General features: G+C 42.2%; 2 protein-coding genes across 2 annotated transcripts in view; one reads left to right on the forward strand and one right to left on the reverse strand.

The window, feature by feature from the left end:
• Positions 1-7,104, reverse strand: part of RSPH10B (radial spoke head 10 homolog B) — an 88,690-nt gene extending 81,586 nt beyond the window's left edge. The window contains exon 1 of the mRNA XM_073591012.1: positions 6,425-7,104. The gene's annotated coding sequence lies outside the window, so the exon portion shown is untranslated. The remainder of the gene's footprint in view (positions 1-6,424) is intronic.
• Positions 6,719-20,919, forward strand: part of EIF2AK1 (eukaryotic translation initiation factor 2 alpha kinase 1) — a 91,912-nt gene continuing 77,711 nt past the window's right edge. Inside the window, exons 1-2 of the mRNA XM_073591013.1 lie at positions 6,719-6,950; positions 18,697-18,852. Of these exons, the coding sequence (XP_073447114.1) occupies positions 6,860-6,950; positions 18,697-18,852 (247 nt within the window). The 5' untranslated portion in view covers positions 6,719-6,859. The remainder of the gene's footprint in view (positions 6,951-18,696; positions 18,853-20,919) is intronic.

A 20,919-nucleotide genomic window follows, 5' to 3' on the forward strand; every position in this document is an offset into this window, starting at 1 on the left:
TGGGGCTAGAATGCTCTCTGTGCGCTCTGCTCTGACTTATATAGGCGGTGACCCCGCCCCCTTATGCCGTCACAGTCCCTGGGCATGCTGGGACTATGACGGCATAAGGGGGCGTGGTCATCGGGTGATGACCACGCCCCCTAAAACGTCACAGTCCCAGCATGCCCAGGGACTGTGACGGCATAAGGGGGCGGGGTCACCGCCTATATAAGTCAGAGCAGAGCGCACAGAGAGCATTCTAGCCCCAGAGAGCGTCGTGTCAACATCAGGAGAAGAGGGCAGAAGGCAGAAGGCAGAAGATTGAAGACCAGGCTCCTCCGCTTTAGCAAAAGAGCGGCAAAAGAGCAGAAGAGAGCGGAGGAGCCCGGCAGAAGATCCGGAGAACGTGGAGAAGAACCGGAGAGACCCCCGAAGTCGGAAGAAGACCCCCGGAGCTGTCTAATAAAATGCTTTAAAAATCTGTGTAGTGTTTTTTTTTAAATTGACACTTTTTTCCTAGGTGAATGGGTAGGGGTACGCTGTACCCCATACTCATTCACATAGGGTGGGGGGCCGGGATCTGGGGGCTCCCTTATTAAAGGGGGCTCCCGGATTCCGATAAGCCCCCCGCCCGCAGACCCCGACAACCAACGGCCAGGGTTGTCGGGAAGAGGCCCTTGTCCTCATCAACATGGGGACAAGGTGCTTTGGGGTGGGGGGGCCGCAGCGCGCCCCCCTCCCCCAAGGCAACAACCCCCCCATGTTGAGGGCATGCGGCCTGGTACGGTTCAGGAGGGGGGGGGGGGCGCTCGCTCGTCCCCACCCCCATTCCTGTCCGGCCGGGCTGCGTGCTCGGATAAGGGTCTGGTATGGATTGGGGGGACCCCCCCACGCCGCTTTTTCGGCGTAGGGGGTTCCCCTCAAGGTCCATACCAGACCCAAGGGCCTGGTATGCTCTTGGAGGGGGAACCCATGCCGGATTTTTATCTAAAATTTGGCGCGGAGTTCCCCCTCAAGATGATCTGAGCACAAGTCGCGTGCCGAAGTCGGATCATGCGAGACGGCAATCCGACTTTGATCCGACTTCAATGATAGTCAATAGGCTGAAGTAGGATCAAAGTCGGACCAAAGTAGTACAGGGAGCATTTCTAAAGTCGGAACGACTTGTGTCGGACCAGTTAGGACGGCTCCCATAGGGAAACATTAAATTTCACACGTCATGCGACATGAGCTCCCAATGTCGGAGCGTTTGTCGGACCAGTGTGAACCCAGCCTTACTGTACACAGTTTGGCAACACAGGGCTCTGGGTATGATTGGACACAGCTGATCAGCAGGTCCCACCCATTATTTGCCGGGACCTGCTATCAGAATCCCGCTGTGTCTAATTACAGCGGGAGATGGCGGGGGGGGGGGGGGGGGGGGTGTGCTTCTGCACCCTGTACCCGAAAGAGGCCAGCGACGTACAGATACACCATTGTGCCTGCAGGAGCTACCCCGTCTGCAGTACAATGTAGGTGGTCCGGAAGATGTTATGAAAGTATTGAAACCATTAGATTGGCATGTCATTCAAGCAAAGAACATTTTTATAAATAAGTCTGGAATGGCAGCCTTTGTACTTCTCTTGGCTCAGGTTTCCTGCCATTGTGCTATATGCTGGGTGTCCAGTGTGCCCTTGTGCCCTTAAGGAGGACTGGGCTACCTCCAGGCCCACCTGCCCCCTATCTATCCATCAGAATGCATGTGCTCCCACTGTTGGCGACTCTCATAATTTTTACAAGGGTTAGGACTGCAGGTAATACTGGGATGCTGTGAAGGGGGAGGGCAGACTGAGAGGATTTGAGCCCGCCCACCTGTCATCATCACCCAGCTGAGAGATGTTCTGTTTGGAGCCGCCACCATTTTGCTACTTCTGTAAGCAGCTGTTGCTTACGTTTTAGCCTAAAGCCTGACACCTGTACTTCCATCAAGAACTCTTCTTTAACTAGGCACATGCTTTCAGAGCTCAGCGGCCTCACAATGATCCTATGAAGGTCTATATGAGTTTATGACAAGCCTTAACCCACTTTTAACTAGTGAGTCATTTATACTTTTTTTTTTAAAATCACAATGCTGACCAGCACATGACGATATATGTTGGCACGGCTCGGCAAATGGGTGTACAGGTATGTTCCCTTTAAGAAGCGGCATTGTGCGCACGCGTGCTCATTGACCGCGGGTCCCGTGAACTCAAGGTCCGCTGGTTGCCCGTGATCGTGTCACTGAGCGGAAGAACGGGGAGATGCCTTTGTAAACAAGGCATTTCCCTGTTCTGCCTAGTGACATGACAGGGATCTACTGCTCCCTGTCATCAGGAGCAGTGATCGCTGTCATGTCAGTGGTAGCCCATCCCCCACAGTTAGAATCACTCCCTAGGACACACTTAAACCCTTGATCGGCCCCTAGTGTTTAACCCCTTCACTGCCAGTGTAATTTACACAGTAATCAGTGCATTTTTATAGCACTGATCGCTGTATAAATGACAATGGTCCCAAAATGGTGTCAAAAGTGTCTGATGTTTCTGCCATAATGTCGCAGTCACGATAAAAATCGCAGGTTGCAGCCATTACTAATAAAAAAGAAAAAATAATAATAAAAATGCCATAAAACTATCCCCTATTTTGTAGACACTATAACTTTTGCGCAAACCAATCAATATGCGCTTATTGCGATTTTATTTTTTTTTTACCAAAAATATGTAGAAGAATACATATTGGCCTAAACTGAGCAAAAATTAGTTTTATATTTTTGGGGGATATTTATTATAGCAAAAAGTTAAAAATGTTATTTTTTTCAAAATTGTCGCTCCTTTTTTGTTTATAGTGCAAAAAATAAAAACCACAGAGGTGATCAAATACCACCAAAAAAAAGCTCTATTTGTGGGGAAAAAAGGACGTCAATTTAGTTTGGGAACAACGTCGCACGACCGCGCAATTGTCAGTTAAAGCAACGCAGTGCCAAATCGCAAAAAGTGCTCTGGTCAGGAAGGGGGTAAATTCTTTCGGGACTGAAGTGGTTATTAAATCACTACACCTAGATGGAGGCGCCCTATTGTGTTTATATTTTCTTTTTTTTTTTTTTTTTTTTTTTCAATCTTTTTTATTATATAATCAATAATTGTTATACAGAAGGTTGACAGTATACACATTTCTATTGTAGTCATTACATGGCAGATACAACTTATACATTGGTGTTATCTGTATAACCAATCTGAGTAATTGATTAGCATCTGTTCGTGGCGCCCGTGGTACGGGTCCGACGGCCGGCGCGGCACTCAAGATCCTTCATATTGGTCCCCCCGTACTCGCCAGTCGCCCCCCGCCCCTCCAAGCATCGAAAACACAAAGTGTTGTTGAATTCTGTAAATTCTTAACAAACAAGAACTGTTTGGATTCAATATAGCGTTTTAGATAACTTTTTTCTATGTTAACTTATTAGAAAAGTAGAAATAAAAAGGAAAGGAAAAGAACAGATAAAATATAAAATAATAAAATAAGACTAAGTGTACAGTCAGCATATGTATTGGTACCTCAGTATATTTTACCATTATCATTTTGTGAAACCATTAAACCATATATCTGCTGGTATACCATTTTTGCCATGGGGCCCATGTTTTGGAGACCCATTCGAACCTCCCTCTCACGGAGTGGTGTAACATCTCATATGTTCCATGTGTGTTAACACTTGTTATTACCTCTGAGATCTTTGGTATTTCTGTATCTTCCCAGTGTCTGAGGATAATAAGTCTGGTAGCTAGGATAATGTGGGATACTAACATTTTGGAGTGTGGCGGTATGGATTCTAATTCTAGTGAAAGAATGGCCATTCCTGGTGAGAGCGAGAGGCCCGTCTGGGTGACATTTCTTATTATCTGTTCTGTTTGGTTCCAAATCTTAGTTAGTTTTGGGCAACTCCATAGCATGTGTTTATATTTTCTGAATTGCGCCCATGCTGAGCAGCAAAGCTCCTGTGTTCACAATGCAACAGGCCAGCCACTCAACACAGATCACTGGAGTAGCGTGTCTACAGTGATTTTCAGCTTCCAAGGGCAATGGCCAGGTATGGTATATACATATACATACACTGATCCAAGCTGGAATAATGCAATTATGTATAAAATATCCATAGTTGGATTTCTTCATTAGGCTACGTTCACATATGTGCAGGTTGGTAATGCATGCATAATCACACAAAAATGTGCTGCGCTTTATCAGATGCGTGGGGAGAAATTCATTCCTAATGGCACCCCCACGCATTAGCACGTGTGGCGCCTTTTTAAAAAAGGGTTGGGGACTTCTTTCCCCAAATTTCTCGCTGGTGCAGCAAACCATTCAAATGCATAAACTGCTCCACCCATGAGGTGCGTGAGCAAACCTCAACTTACATATATTTAAAGCAGAACTTTAGTCATTAAATTAGGTCCTGGATCACTTCAGGCTGACCCCTTTTGCAGGTATAGTTATGTAAAACATTGAAAATAAGTTTGTATACTATTTAAAATCCAGTAATACTGTCTCACCCTGCTATGAACATGCTCAGTTGCTCTCCATTTTTAGGCACTCTCGAGTTTGCAGAGGCTAATTTGCTAACAGCCTTAAAGTGGAATTAAACCCTCCTATCCTATACATCCAAGGAAGCTGCTTCTGTTTGATCTGCAACTGTCATGGTGCTGCACATGTGATCAGTTATGACACCAGCCATTTGATGGTTGACAGTTTGGTTAAGGACACAAGCAAATGTGACAGTTATCAATCCTGGCATTCCAGGAATGTAACTTTTTTTTTTAAACTGTTAAATTGATGGGTTTAGTTCTGATTTATGATTTATGGCTGTTCAGGGGCTCTAGATTTCAGCAAAATGGCAGCCTTGGGCAACAAGAATCAGGAGCAATGCTGGAGGCAGTTTACAGCACACACTAATTTTGGGAGCATAATTATTAGGTTGGAATATATGTTGCTTGCTAAAGAACATTATTTTTTAATAAGTTATTATAAGTAAAGTTCTGCTTTAATCTGGTTGAAAAAAGACACAAGTCCATCCAGTTTAACCACCAGAGGGAAAAAAGAAAACAACACCACAAAAATCCAAAACCTCCGTATTCACTATCCTATAGTTGATCCAGAGGAAGGCAAAAAAGACCCAACAAAACACGAGCCAATTTGCTCCAGCGGAGGAAAAAAAAATCCTTCCTGATCCCTCAAGAGGCAATCCGATATTTCCTGGATCAACCCCACCTATATTAGTATCCAGTTATAATATGTGCATTTACGAAAAAACGTGAAACTATTTAGTTTTTGGTTCCTAGCTTAAAGCGGAACTTTCCCCATAACAACTTGATAAAAAAATAATGTTCTTTAGCAAGGAACATAAATTTGCATTTCTCCTGCTTCTTCTTGCTGGAGGCTGCCATTTTGCTGAAGTCTAGAGCCCCTGAACAGCAGTAAATCATAAGGTGGAACTAAACCCATTGATTTAACTGTTTCAAAAAAAGTTATATTCCCGGAATGCCCAGATTGCTAATGGTCACATTTGCTTGTACCCTCAACCAACCAAAATGGCTGGTGTCATAACTGATCACATTGGCAGCACCATGGCAGTTGCAGATCAAACAGAAGCAGCTTCCTTGGCTGTAAAGAATAGGAGGGTTTAATTCCACTTTAAGGCTGTCAGCAAAAATCTCTGCAGTGCCTAAAAAATGGAGAACAACTGAGCATGTGCAGAGCAATGTGAGTCAGAATATTACTGGATTATAAATAGAATAGACACTTTTTTTTAATGTTTTACATAGCTATACCTGCTAAAGGGTTCATCATGAAGAATAGCTACCAACTGTCCCTGATTTCAAGGGACTGTCCCTGATTTGGAGCAGTGTACCTCTTTCCTCCTCATTTGTCCCTCATTTTGGTCTGATCTATATAGTTACAGATAAAATTCACTTTTTATCCTTGAAAAAAGATTTTCCCAGTGCTGACATTTCTAAATTGCTGCATTTGTAAATGTCAAAAGCCAGTATAAAGGAATAGTAGTGGTTAAAAAGAATTCTCCTTTAAGGGGGCGTGGCAGGGGGTGTGTCCTATGTCTACATACTTTTGATAAGTGTCCCTCATTCCCATCTCAAAAACGTTGGGAGGTATGCTGAAATGATCTAGCAGGACAGAATTTTCTGCCTAAAGTTCTGCTATAAGAAGATTCTGCTGCATTGTCATTTTATATAAATATTTTTAAAGGAAAACAAATCAATGGCAGTGTCGGTTGTCTCGGTGCTTCCAAACCCATATTGTTCCATAAGTTTTCCTGTGTATTTCGCATTCCTTCTATATTTTACCCCCCATTGTACTCTTTCCCCTTGTATTGCTTATTTACCAACGCCAAATGACGGTGATAATAATAAAATGTACACGATCTTACCCAAATATTGACCAGATGATATCTTTCTGGAGCGTCACGGAAGTGTCTTTATCTCCATGGAAACGTCTACCATGTGACTCCTTTCGGCCAATGGAACCTCCTGCCACCATGTTGTGGTTGGCACATTGGAAAGCCCTTCCAGAAAATCAGTGCTGCCGCTTCATATACCTTCTTCTCGTGCACAGTCATGTCTCCGTATTGGATTCTCTGATGTTCTGAAGATGTGAGGAGATGTTACACAGCTTAGGTTCAGAATCTCCTCATGTGTCCTCAGACTTCCGCTTGCAGTGCCAACCAGAGGCGGAAGTCTTGGGCGATCTAGCCTGCTCCTTGCGGTGTCTATGGTGAAGTGTGGAATTTGCTGGAGAGGAGCGGAGTGTGCGCTTTGTAGTGTATGGGAATGGTCGGTGTGTGGTAGGAGCCGGGAATCCAGGAATGGGGGAGAGCACGGTACCACGCTCCTCTGCTCAGGTGGTGGGGATCCCGGTGTTCCAATACCCGGAGGAGGGGGATCTGGATCTGGACGGTGAGTGTTGGGCTGATGTAAGAAGAAGCCATGTAGAGGGTGACAGCTGTGCCAGGACGAGGACAGACCACTCACTGCCACTCACAACTCCCACTAGTCTGGGGATTTCCTCTTCACATTTCTTCATAACAATCGGGAAACAAATTTATTGATAGTAAAGCCACACCTCCCAACATTTTCAGATGGGAATGAGGGACACCTACTAACAAATGGATGTAGGCATAGGACACGCCCCCTTAAAGGAGCATTAACCAAAAAAAGGTTTAATAAATCCACAAGGACTTTTTTTTTACCACTACTATTTCTTTATATTGGCTTTTAAAATGTACACATGCAGCAATTTAGAGATTGGATGAAAGGTCTAGCACTGGGAAACACTTTTTTTAACCACTTGCCAACCAGCCGCCGCTGCGGCAGAATGGCACGGCTGGGCAAAATGTCATTTTGTAAGGTCGCTTTGCCCCGTGGCCACTGCGCGCACGCCCCCTGCTCGTCCACGGAGCCGATGCAAGTGCCCGGCAGTCGTGATCACCGCCGGGCTCCCGCGATCGCTCGGGGCACACCAAGAACCTGGATCTGTGTGTGTAAACGCAGTTTCCGTTTCTCTGAGGGGAGAAGAGACAGATCGTCTGTTCATACAAAGTATGAACAGCGATCTGTCATCTCCCCTGCACAGTCCCCTCCCCCCTTCAGTTAGAACACACACTAGGGAACACAGTTAACCCCTTGATCGCTTCCTAGTGTTAACCCCTTCCCTGCCAGTGACATTTTTGCAGTAATCAATACATTTTTCTAACACTGATCGCTGCATAGATGCCAATGGTCCCAAAAATGTGTCAAAATTGGCCGATGTGTTTGCCATAATGTCGCAGTCCCGATAAAAATCGCAGATCGCCGCCATTACTAGTAAAAAAATAATAATAAAAATGCCATAAAACTATCCCCTATTTTGTAGACGCTATAACTTTTGCGCAAACCAATCAATATACACTTATTGCGATTTTTTTTTTTTTTTTTTTTTTTTTTTTTTTTTTTTACCAAAAATATGTAGAAGAATACGTATCAGCCTAAACTGAGGAAAAAAATGTTTTTTATATATTTTTGGGTAATATTTATTATAGCAAAAAGTAAAAAATACTGAGTTTTTTTAGAAATTGTTGCTTTTATTTGTTTATAGCGCAAAAAATAAAAACCACAGAGGTGATCAAATACCACCAAAAGAAAGCTCTATTTGTGGGAAAAAAAGGACGTCGATTTTGTTTGGGTGCAACGTCGCACGACCGCGCAATTGTCAGTTAAAGCGACGCAGTGCTGAATCGTTCCTATAGACTTCTACGGGAGTGCCTGGAAAAACGTGTGATTTCTTTTTAGGCATTACTTTCCATTGGCTAAAACAGAAATGCAAAAGTCTGAAAACGCATGTATAGATGAACATATGGTACACTTATGGGGGCTCAAGTGTGAGCCTAGCCTGAAGCCCCATCCGCACTATAATCCCAGGCGTTGTGGGCATGCTTTTATTTTTTTTTTTTTGCGCTACGCATGACATACAATGGACCTATGAAAGGCCATTATTGCCAGACCAACCTTTTAACCACTTGAAGACCGACCTTTTCTGGCACTTCTTGTTTTCAAGTTTAAATCAGTATTTTTGCATGAAAATTACTTATAACCCCCAAACTGTATATATATTTTTTTTTAGCAGAGACCATAGGGAATCAATTAGTGATCTTTGCAATTTTTTATATCATACAGTATGTGCGCAGCGGTTTTTCAAATGCAATTTTTTGGAAAAAAGACTATTTTATTGAATTAAAAAAAAAACAAAACAAAACACAATACATACCCTGTTTTTTTTTTTTTTGTATAATATGAAAGATGTTACGCCTAGTAAATAGATTCCTAACATGTCGTGCTTTAAATTGCGCACACTTGTGGAATGGCGACTACCGTACTTTAAAGCGTCGCCTATGGAGATTTTTAACAACTTTACAGGTTACTTATTTCGAGTTACAGAGGAGGTCTAGCGCTGAATTTATTGCTTTTACATTCACAGTGACACCTTACGCGTGGTGCGAACACGTTTACATATATGCATGCACGAATTGGGTATGTGTGCGCGTGCGAACATAGAGGGATGGGGGCGAAACACAACACACAAAAATGAACGAGACCGTGCCGCATCTGCACTGAACTGAAGCTAACATCTAATGTACGCAACTGCAGCACAGCATAGAGGTTTTTCAGTAGGTAAAACAGGTGTCCAGAAGGCAACATGCCTGTCAACTGCCCTCTAAAAACGGTGCACTTTCAGATGGCACCACAAGTGTAAGGCTGGGTTCACACTGCCGCAGGGAGCGGCTCACAGCAGGGTTCTGGTGCGTCACTCTTCACTGTTTCAGGTCTGATTTCGGTCCGAATATTTGTCTGAATTGGGACCTGAAACGGAGTCAAAGACGCACAGGACTCCTGTGTAGGGCTGAAACAACTAATCGATTATGAAATTAATCGATTACTATTTTCATAATCGATTAATCGGTCAGTAACATAATGGGGTTAAGAAAAACTAAAATGAGCCCTTTATAGTACAAAAAGAGCAAATAATCACTACTGTAACTATTACTTTCACAGTTCTACAGTAAAAAAATGAACCCCTTGCAGTAGTGATTATCTGCTTTTTTTTGTACTATAAAGAGCTAATTTTAGTTTTTTTTTTTTTAACCCCATTATGCTACTAAACGTCTTTAGACCTGGTTGCCCTTCAGTTCATTTACATGGTTTCCTATGGAACGCGTTCACATCTATGCTTTTTTTTAGCCGCTGCGTATTTGGAAAGGGTCAGGGACTTTTTTTTAACGCAAAATGGTGCTTTTTTGGTTCAATATACTTCAATGGAGAAGCTGCAGAAAAGCATGTAATGTGTTTTTGCAGAAATTTGTGTTTTTTAATCTGCCCAACAACAAGTTGGCCAAAAAAAATGCAAAAACGCAAATCGCCGCAAAATCATGTGTGCAAAAATCAAAATGCACAGCAAAAAGCACTGCAGAAATAGATCAAAAGCAAACTGCATAGGTGTGTACTGAGCCTTATGCTGGCCACACCAATCAATTTTCAGATGAGAATATTCAGACAAAAAATCTTTGTACATTCGCTGAATGAAAGAATGTTTGAAATTTTCACTTGTTTTTAACATTCTGTTTTTAAAATGAAGGAAAACCATATACACCGTCTGAAAATTCCTTTGACCAAGAAGTTTTCTATTATTTCCAAATTGTCACCATGGTTGAAAATGAATGTTGATTTGACCCCACTAACAATTAGAAAATTGAACTAACGTTCTTAAAATGCCATTTTTTTTTTTGAAGGTGGACATTGTTTGTTTTTTAAATAAAAAAAATTGGATCTTTGACTCTGATGATATTTACCAGATTCACCATTTAATAGTATATATCCTCCAATAGCATATACAGTATATCTCTCCTCTAATAGTATATAGAGTACATCTCCTCTAATAGTATATCTCTTCTGTCTGTTATTCTCAGAGTGGATTAGATATTTTGCTCCCTAACCATATAGTTATTTATATTTACCACTACATAGAGATATTTAAGAATAAATTGCCTTTTTTTTAAAACTTTACATATTAACTAAATTATACATCACACTTTTTTTTTTTTTTTTTTAAGCTTATTAACTGATTAATCGAAACAATCGGCCAACTAATCGATTATGAAAATAATCGTTAGTTGCAGCCCTACTCCTGTGCAATTCGCTCCAGAGCCGCTCCAAAGATGCGTGAACCGGCTCCATTGCAAGCCGGTCACAATCTCCTGACATGATTATTGGATGCGAGGAAACCCACATCCAATTCTTAATAGTGTGAACCCAGCCTGAATGAAGTCTTAAGCCGGCCATAAATGGAGCAATTTTCTTTCCTTCCACCAATCTTTCAATTCCCCCATCAACACAGTCAGTTTCGATGGGGTAATCCCTCCCTTGGAGCCATTGTGTTCTCTCCCGGCGAGGAAGAGCCAGGAGAACACACAGTGATCATTGTTAGCGGCTATATATACCCAAGTTGATCGAGTTGGTACATTCAGCTTGCCCATACATGGTTTTAATCTCTGGCATTCCCTGCTGAACCAGCGGAGATTTGAACTTTGTATGGCCAGCTTTATTCTCTTCAGGAAATACTGTAGCAGTATCATAGGGGTAACTACAAGGTTTGAAAGTCTTCATGCCAAAGGGGTGTGCTAGTCAAATGCCACCTTTTTCTGTTCAAACACATGCAGCTGCATTTGAATGTAAAATGCGTAGTTTGCCAAGAATAAGCTGCATCTGAACCACCTTGCCAGCAGTTCAAATGTACTTTAATAGGTCACTCTGGGGTGAATTCACAAAACTGGAGCCCCCAGAATCAGGAGCAGTTGTGCATAGTAACCAACCAGCTTTCAACCTCAGCTTGTTCAGTTAAGCTTTGAAAATGGATATCTACCAAAAAATCAATGCTTCTCCCAAGAAAATGGTCTTCTCCCTCCTCGCTAAGTTCACACCTGAGCGATTTTCACTTTAAAACTTGTAGCTCTAGGGCTGCATTCACACCTGAGCGTAGCGCCTTTGGGCATTTTTATGCGTGTTTTTATGTGTGACTTGCACATGTTTTTGAGCTTTGAGCATTTTTTTTTTATTAGCCAATAGAGAAAAGTATCATTTGTTCCATCATTTGTTGCTAGGTATTTCAGTTTTTTAGCTTTTCGCTAAGCTTTTATTTATTTTTTAATTTTAATTTGTTTTTGTTAGGGTAAGGGGTTAGAGTTATGGTTAGAGTTGGGGCTAGGATTAGGGGTTAGGGTGTCTCGTACCTTGGTTGGAAGTCGAGTTGCCAAGAGGACTTCCCTTGCGGCTCTGGTCTGAGCATCCCTGAATGTGTTGACAGAAGTACTAGGCTCAAAGAAGCAGGGGTGCCAGTAGCGTGATAGCAGGTGACTACTGCCACAGTTAGGGACATAGTCAAGGTGAGCCGGGGTCATACACAGCAAGACAGCAGGGTGGTCAGGAGACGCCTATGTGTCAGTGCACACTGGATATTAGCCGCTCATCTGTGTGCTTGTGCATGAGCATTAGCTGTATGGGAATTTGCATTAGCTGTGTGAGAATTAGTATTCGCTGAACTAGCTTCCTGACATAGGGTGATTTTTTTGTTTGTTAGGGTGTTAATAACTACTGCTATTACTACTAATAATAAATAAATGTAAAATAAATACACATAAAAATAATCATAAATGTAATACAGTACTAAGTAATGGTAACTGGTAATAATAAATAAATTACCCCTAACCTTAACCCCTGTATTTATTAGACACGTGCAATTTGTTTAGTTAACAAATTAGTTTTCGGATGAAATTCGGCATATTCGTTCATTTGGAAGCATCCGAATACATGCTGTTGACGAATGCAAACGAAAATGAATTGTCCGAAAGAACGAAAATCCAAAATCAGAAAGAACGCAAAACAATTCAACCTACGAGTTTAACTGAATCGATTACATTCGGGTAATTTAATTTTTTGTATTTTCTATTATAATTCAATTATTAACTATTATTATGGTTTTTATTATTATTTATTATAAACTATTAAATTATAGGTAAAATAGCTGAAGTCAGTATGTCTGCTACTCAGGTCTCTGTGCCATAGCAGCTAATTTGGGATAGATTAGATTTACATTTTTATTGGAATTTCCTTTCAAATTTGGCTAAAGTAACTGTTAGTGAACATAACGAATATGAATTAAAGAATGCCTCATCTAAAAGAATGGAATGAATACAAATGCATCCGAAGTTACAAATGATCCGAAGTAACGAATGCTGATCGTAACGTATGATCCGTAAAACGAAACTAAGCATTTTTTCCGGTAGTGCACGTCTAGTATGTATTTTTTTGTTAGTGGTTTCGTGTGATTTAAAGCGGGGTTCCACCCAAATTTTGAACAATATCTGTATGTATTCTCTTTCTTGCCTAGATGCTGACATGCCATTTAAAAAAATTTAAATCGCCGTAATTACCTTTTATTTTTCTATTCTTCTTTGCACTTCCTGGTTCTCCTCCCGTGGGAGTAGGCGTGTTTCTAGCCTCTCCCAGACTCCTGGGAGCTAGTCTCAGGCTTCCCAGGATGCCACTGAGCATGTGCGGGAACGAGCGGTGAATGCTGGGAGCACAGCATTCACCACATCCAGGAAATAAATGCTTGTGGGCTTCAAATGCCCACAATGAAGATGGAAACCGCCTGCAGTGAATAATATAAGTTATTCTTTCCGACGAAATCTGACACAGGCGGACATATTACACACAATATGTGAGTATGTAATGCTGAGAAGAAAAGTTTGTGAATGAACTAAAAAAAAAAAAAAAACGATAGATAGGTGGAACCCCGCTTTAATTGTGTCTCAAAGTTGTTTTGTGTTATCTTTATCAATAAGAAGCATCTTTAGAAAACATAGAAAAGAGATCATGTTTTTCCTGGAAGCATGAAAAAAAAAATAGCTAAAGTGTGGAAACATATTAGATTTAATATAAATAAATGTTGATTTCTGAGTTGCTTATCTGCAGTGCCAGTCAACCTGGAACTATACGATTCTTCTATTGGTTTGATAACATGTAGAATATAAAACTTAACTCTGCTAACTTCTGCTTCTCCGCTGACACACCATGCAGGGTGCAGATAACCACTATCTGTATAGTATAGCTTCATGGTTACTCCCACATGGCAATTATAAGGACATTCCTGGGAGAGAAAGCACATCGTTTATGTTGATAAACCACACCAAAAGCAACATTTTGTGTCAGAAAACTTTTAGAACCAATTATACAAGCAGATCATGTGTCTACTTCATGTTGTGCTCATTGACTGTACTTCAGTCAAGACATTACAACAGTTACAAGACATTACATCATGCAACGGTTGTAGAGTCAGAGTCAAGGGTATGCTTGGGCCCAGTTCCCTGCTTGCATTAAACTGATGAAAAACTTTTACATTTAAAAAGCAAGAGGTGATTTTTATAGGATAGTGTGTGTTCAGTGGGTGTGAATTAACCACTTCAGTACAGGGCACCTTCCTGCCCAGGCCAATTTTCAGCGTTCAGTGCTGTCACTTTTTAAGTGACAGTTGCGCTGTCATGCTACACTGTACCCAAACTAAATTTTTTATCATTTTGTTCCCACAAATAGAGCTTTCTTTTGGTGGTATTTGATCACCTCCTGTGGTTTTTATTTTTTGCTAAATAAATAAAAAAAAGACCGAAAATTTTGAAAAAAAAAAAAGTTTTTCTTTGTTTTTGTTATAAAATTTTGTAAATAAGTAAGTTTTCTCCTTCACTGATGGGCACTAATAAGGCAGCACCGATGAGGTGGCACCAGTGAGATGGCACTCATAGGTGGCACTGGTGGGCACTGAAAGGCTGCACTGGTGGGTACTTATGGGTGGCACTGATGGGCTTTGATGGACACTGATGGCTGGCACTGATTTCACTCATAGGCATCACTGGTGGCACTGGCAGGCATTTTTCATTGGTACTGATTGGCAGCTGCCTGGGCACTGATTGGCATTTGCCTGGTGGTCTAGGGTGGCATACCTGGTGGTCCAGTGAGGTGGCCATCCCTGGTGATCCTGGCGGCATCCTGGTGGTCCTGGGCGGGCTGCACCGATAAACAATGAGGAAAAGCTGATCAACGGCTCTTCCTGTTTACATCGTGATCAGCTGTAATTGGACATGGCTGATCACGTGGTAAAGAGTCTCTGTCTAAGACTCTTTATCTAGATCGGAGCTGCGTCGTGTCAGACTGACAAGCCGCAACAACAATCGCCGTGATGCGCGCCCCTGGGGGCGTGCAGCGGCTTGATATCCTGACAATGTCATATGACGTCTGGTCAGGATATCGCAACCACTTTGACGGGCGGCAAGTGGTTAATATTATGTTTGTTTTTATTTTTATTATTTTCAGTAAACAAGTACAATACACAAAATAAAACATTAAGAACCGCCAACCACAATACGCTCAGCTGTCCCAAAGAATAAGACACAATAAAACACAAAAAAGAAGTGCATTACATTGCAACATTAAAAATACCTGTGAAACTTGCCATTTCGGCCCATACTGCTTCCACAAAAGATACACAACCCTCCCCACACACAACCGACCAAAATATAAAAAACCATGTGAGAGAACAACCCACATTCTAATATTATGTTTACCTAAAAGCAGTGTTTGAGATGGCTTTTTTTTTATGTGCTTCTAGTTCCATGTTTTCATTATTATTATTATTATTATTATTATTATTATTATTATAATTTTTATATAAAGCAAGAATAGACCCAAATAAAGTAGGGATGTCTTTTTCCTAGTATTGCATATGAATATAGCTATTTAAACTAGGGATGCACCGAATGGGTTTTTTGGTGCCGAAACCGATACCGAAAATAAATCTTCCTTGATCCCAAAAACCGAAAATGATCCCGAAACAACACCGATACTGAAAGTGACTGTTTTTAAAAATATTTTTATACAGGAGATGGTCAGCGACTGCAGAGATGGTAGAGGAGATGATCAGTGACTGAGGAGATGGTACAGGAGATGATCAGAGACTGCAGACATGGTACAGGAGATGATCAGAGACTGCAGACATGGTACAGGAGATGATCAGAGACTGCAGACATGGTACAGGAGATGATCAGAGACTGCGGACATGGTACAGGAGATGGTCAGAGACTGGGGACATGGTACAGGAGATGGTCAGAGACTGGGGACATGGTACAGGAGATGGTCAGAGACTGGGGACATGGTACAGGAGATGGTCAGAGACTGGGGACATGGTACAGGAGATGGTCAGAGACTGGGGACATGGTACAGGAGATGGTCAGAGACTGGGGACATGGTACAGGAGATGGTCAGAGACTGGGGACATGGTACAGGAGATGGTCAGAGACTGGGGACATGGTACAGGAGATGGTCAGAGACTGGGGACATGGTACAGGAGATGGTCAGAGACTGGGGACATGGTACAGGAGATGGTCAGAGACTGGGGACATGGTACAGGAGATGGTCAGAGACTGGGGACATGGTACAGGAGATGGTCAGAGACTGGGGACATGGTACAGGAGATGGTCAGAGACTGGGGACATGGTACAGGAGATGGTCAGAGACTGGGGACATGGTACAGGAGATGGTCAGAGACTGGGGACATGGTACAGGAGATGGTCAGACTGGGGACATGGTACAGGAGATGGTCAGAGACTGGGGACATGGTACAGGAGATGGTCAGAGACTGGGGACATGGTACAGGAGATGGTCAGAGACTGGGGACATGGTACAGGAGATGGTCAGAGACTGGGGACATGGTACAGGAGATGGTCAGAGACTGGGGACATGGTACAGGAGATGGTCAGAGACTGGGGACATGGTACAGGAGATGGTCAGAGACTGGGGACATCATGCAAGAGATCAGTGCAGCCTTACCAGTGCCCGTCGGATGCAGCCAGCCTGTGTCCCCATTGCAGCCAGTGTCCCCAGTGAAGGGAGAGAGCCGCTGCCTCCTGTTTGATTACAGTGCAGGGAATATCAAAGCTTTCATTTCAATAGCTGTGTGTTCCCCGCTGCGCGCCGTCAGAACACACAGCTATTGAAATGAAAGCTGTGATGTTCCCGGGGCTGTAATCAAACAGGCAGCGGCCCCCCTGATAGGCGGCACCAGGGGCAGGGGCGGAGCCCTGCCCAGGCCCCACCCCGTTCGGTATCGGTAAAAATTCTCTTTCGGCTTTCTGCCGAAAGGGCCATTTTCGGCTGATATGTTTCTGCGGCCGAAATTTCGGTGAATCCCTAATTTAAACTCTTTCCAAAACTACATCGCCTTTAATCATATATATCATGGGACAGACGTATTCTAACAAATATTTAAAACATTCCCTTTGGGGCATGCTTCTTTAGCTCTTGCTGCAATTGTAATACAATAATCCTGTCTATCGAGGTGTAATGGTCAATGGCCTATTTATTTGCCAGTCCATTGAGAGAGAGAGAGCTGTTATTAACTATTGAGGCACTGAGGAAGTGGATCGTTGGTGGGTAGGGCTTAATTTAGTAGTCCATTACGTTAAGTCATTTATAAAATGGCAAAACCTGCTACAGAGGTGTGCGCGTTTTGAAGCGTTTTTGGCTAGCAAATTTAATGGCAGGCATCTTTCAGAGCAGGGATATGTAATTAGTGGACCTCAAGCTGTTGCAAAACTACAAGTCCCATCATGGCTCTGCCTCTGGGTGTCATGTTTGTGGCTGTCAGAGACTTGCTATGCCTCATGGGACTTGTAGTTCTGCAACAGCTGGAGGTCCGCTAATTGCATATCCCTGTTTTAGAATCTGATTTGAGACAGAACATTTAAAATGATTGACAGAAGGATACAGTCTGGCATGTTTCTGTTATTAATACAACTTTCTTGATTAAGGGCCCTTTCACACTGGGGAGGTTTGCAGGCGCTATTGCGCTTATAATAGCGCCTGCAAACCGTCCCGAAAGTGCCGCTGCTTTGATTCCAGTGTGAAAGCCCCGAGGGCTTTCACACTGGAGCGGTGCACTGGCAGGATGGGAAAAAAAGTCCTGCCAGCAGCATCTTCGGAGCGGTGAAGGAGCGGAGTATATACCGCTCCTGCCCATTGAAATCAATGGGACAGCGCGGCTATACCGCCGGCAAAGCGCCTCTGCAGAGGCGCTTTGCGGTGGTTTTTAACTCTTTCTCGGCCGCTACCGGCCGAATACCGACGGTAAAGCGCCGCTTACAATAGCGGCGCTTTACCGCTGACGACGCCCCTGCCCCAGTGTGAAAGGAGACTAAGGGCTGGTTCACACCAGATGAAGTCCATTGCATTTTTACTCTGTATGATAAACTAATGGATAGTGTTTAAAGTGATTGTAAAGGATCGTTTTTAAATAAAAAACATGTCATACTTACCTCCACTGTGCAGCTCATTTTGCACAGAGTGGCCCCGAACATCCTCTTCTGGGGTCCCCCGGCGGCTCTCGCGGCTCCTCCCCACATCAGATAACCCCCTAGGAGAAGCGCTCTCCTGAGGGGGTTACCTTGTGGGTGCGCTCCCATGTCCAGCATTTGCGTCCATAGACATGAATGCCAGACTTGACTCCCCCCCCACATCATTGGATTTGATTGACAGTAGCGGGAGCCAATGGCTGCGCTGCTATCAAGCTAGCCAATCAGGACACAAGACACCGGATAGAGCTGGTGTGCTCGTCCCCGTAGCAAGAAAGTGAGGGTTCAGGTAAGTAAAACGGGGGCACTGGGGGGCTGCTGCACTGCAAAAGGTTTTTCAACTCGATGCATAGAATACATTGAAGTGAAAAACCACGAAGGTTTACAATCCCTTTAACATGGATTCCAATGGCCCTAGTTTACACCAGTACAGTCAACAGAAGTAGAGTATATTGCATTTTTTTCTGTATGGAATACATCTGAACCATGACAAAAAGGTATCAAAAATGCACTGGAACTCGCATACTGTATCCTCAGTTGTGATGATGTAAAAAAAAGAGGGGAAAAAATGCACTGGAGAGCATCAAAAACGCACATGCAGAAACGCTCCAGAATGCAGAAATTGTGGTGTCAACCAACCCTCAAATTAAGAAGGTAATTATATTATGTATGTTCTAATTTTGTTAGTTGAATAGTTTCTCTGTTTTCGCTTGTAGAATCTGATTCACCATCTGACCTGCAGTTGGTGAAAAGAAGATGGCAATTCCCAAACGTTACAACAGTCCCCAACCAGCTCCTGCTGGTTTCTCTGGTAGAGCATTTATGTCATGTCCATGAACAGAACCCCAACCGAACTAAACAACTTTTTAGATGTAAGTATTCTTTTTTTGTCACTTTTTCATTTTTTTTTTTATTGGAATATTTGACAGAATTTGTGACCAGTGTTTTGTATATTACTACATATAGTTTTTCAAGAACTCAGTTTGGGGAGCTCACTTGGAAGAACAAGTGGTCCAGTTATTAGTCCCTTAAAGTGGATGTAAACCCAATGTCATCCTTTCTAAACTACTGCCATAGGGGTTATCTATAAGGATATACATGCCTCCTGCATGTATCTTTACCTGTCAAATGTCTCCCCTCTGTCTGTTATTAGACCCGAAAAACTGCAGATTCTGTGGGTGGGTCTGTTGTCTGGAGTTCGGTGGGTGGAGTCCTGATGTCAGTAGACTCCCCGCCCACCTCTACACTCCCCTTGTCAATATGCATTTTCTCCTGTGTATTTCTAACTGAACTTCTGCTATGATCTCTAACATCCAGTGAAAAGACAGGAAAGTAATCACATGACTTCAGCATGCCAAATCACCCTGAGGTGTGGAACAGCCAATCCTTGCAGAGCTGCTGAAGAAAGGAGTGGGGGAGGGAATTAAAAAATCACGCTTGTGTCTTAGGCTAGTGCACGAGATGTAAATCACCTGTCACAGCAAGGGGGAGGATTTGACAAAGTTTTTCTCTGTTTGTCAAGATTTATCTCACTGAACAATAAAAGAGGATTGCTCAGAGATGGATTAACTCTGTGTGGCAAGACTGGGCTCAAATGATAGGAAATATTATACTTTACAGTATGATAAAAAAAAAATTGGGTTTACATCCACTTTAAGATGGTTAAAAAAAGTCTTTAAACTGGGGAGAGTTGTGGGGCATTTGGGAGGCCTCCTTCAGGTGCATCTTGGGAGCATGCCTGGACAAAGTGAGGGGAGATCCTAAGTGCTGACACAGACAGCAAAAAATTCCACTACAGGTTCTAATGCTACCCATTTTGTTTAATGGAAAAGCTTTTAGGCTGCAGTTGACCAATTTATTTTTATTTATACATTATGAATCTATATATGTAGGCCAAGCACTGTGAGCAATCACACATAGACAAACAAAACAAACATTTCTATGCACTGTATACTATTTAATAAAATCTGTATATTCAAGATATAAATGGAAGCCGACCCGGTGTGCATAGAATGTAAATAAAGAATTATACTCGTGACCGCATAAATAGCTAGGGCAATCCACAGTTTAAAAAAAAAAATGTTTTAATGTTATGAATATGCAGCTTTTTTTTTTTTTTTTTTTTTTTTACTATGGGCAAATTTAGGTCACACATATGTTTCAAGCTTAAAAGAGGGGATAGCAGTGTTGAAGTAGAGAGGAAGGGGAAACTCTAGCCAGTAAATATTGCTGCTGATCTGGCAGTTTTATTATCAGTATTTTGTATTGCCTTTTAAATGCACATTTATCAGTTAAAAAGAAAACAGCTATTACAGCATAGGCTGGTCTGCTTCCAAAAGCTTTACTATACTGCGAGAGCCTAAATGTTTGCTTTTTACTAACTTGGAAAAAGTTATGGTAGTCTCTTATCAACTGTCTATAAATGCTGTAGGAAAGACTTCTTGGTCAGGTGTATTTGTGTAAATCTCAACTGAAGTCACAGAAATGGATAATGGTCAGATAGGCATTGTGCTAAAACATTCATTTCATAGACTTTACTTTTTTCTGCCATTCACAAAAAAAAAATTACAAAGTGAACAATAGTTCCCATTTTAAATCTTGCATAATTTTTTTATATTAGATCAACAATTTTTTAAATGATAGATACTAGCACTGACGCAGGTTGCAAGTCCAGGGCAGAATTACAATTCTGCTCAGTGTCCAAACTTATTGTTTGAACTCCAGCATATGATGTTTTTGTACCTTTTGCACTGTTAATTAAAAACTTGCTGTAAAGTTTAAGTGGAGTAATTTTTTTTCTTTTTTTTAATATTTAAAGAGGAACCTCACCCTTCCTAGATATACAGTATCCTACGAAAGCGAGTACACCCCTCATTTTTGTAAATATTTTATTATATCTTTTCATGTGACAACACTGAAGATATGACACTTTGCTACAA

The sequence above is a fragment of the Aquarana catesbeiana genome, linkage group LG06, assembly GCF_042186555.1.
Source record: "Aquarana catesbeiana isolate 2022-GZ linkage group LG06, ASM4218655v1, whole genome shotgun sequence".
NCBI classification, from domain to species: domain Eukaryota; kingdom Metazoa; phylum Chordata; class Amphibia; order Anura; family Ranidae; genus Aquarana; species Aquarana catesbeiana.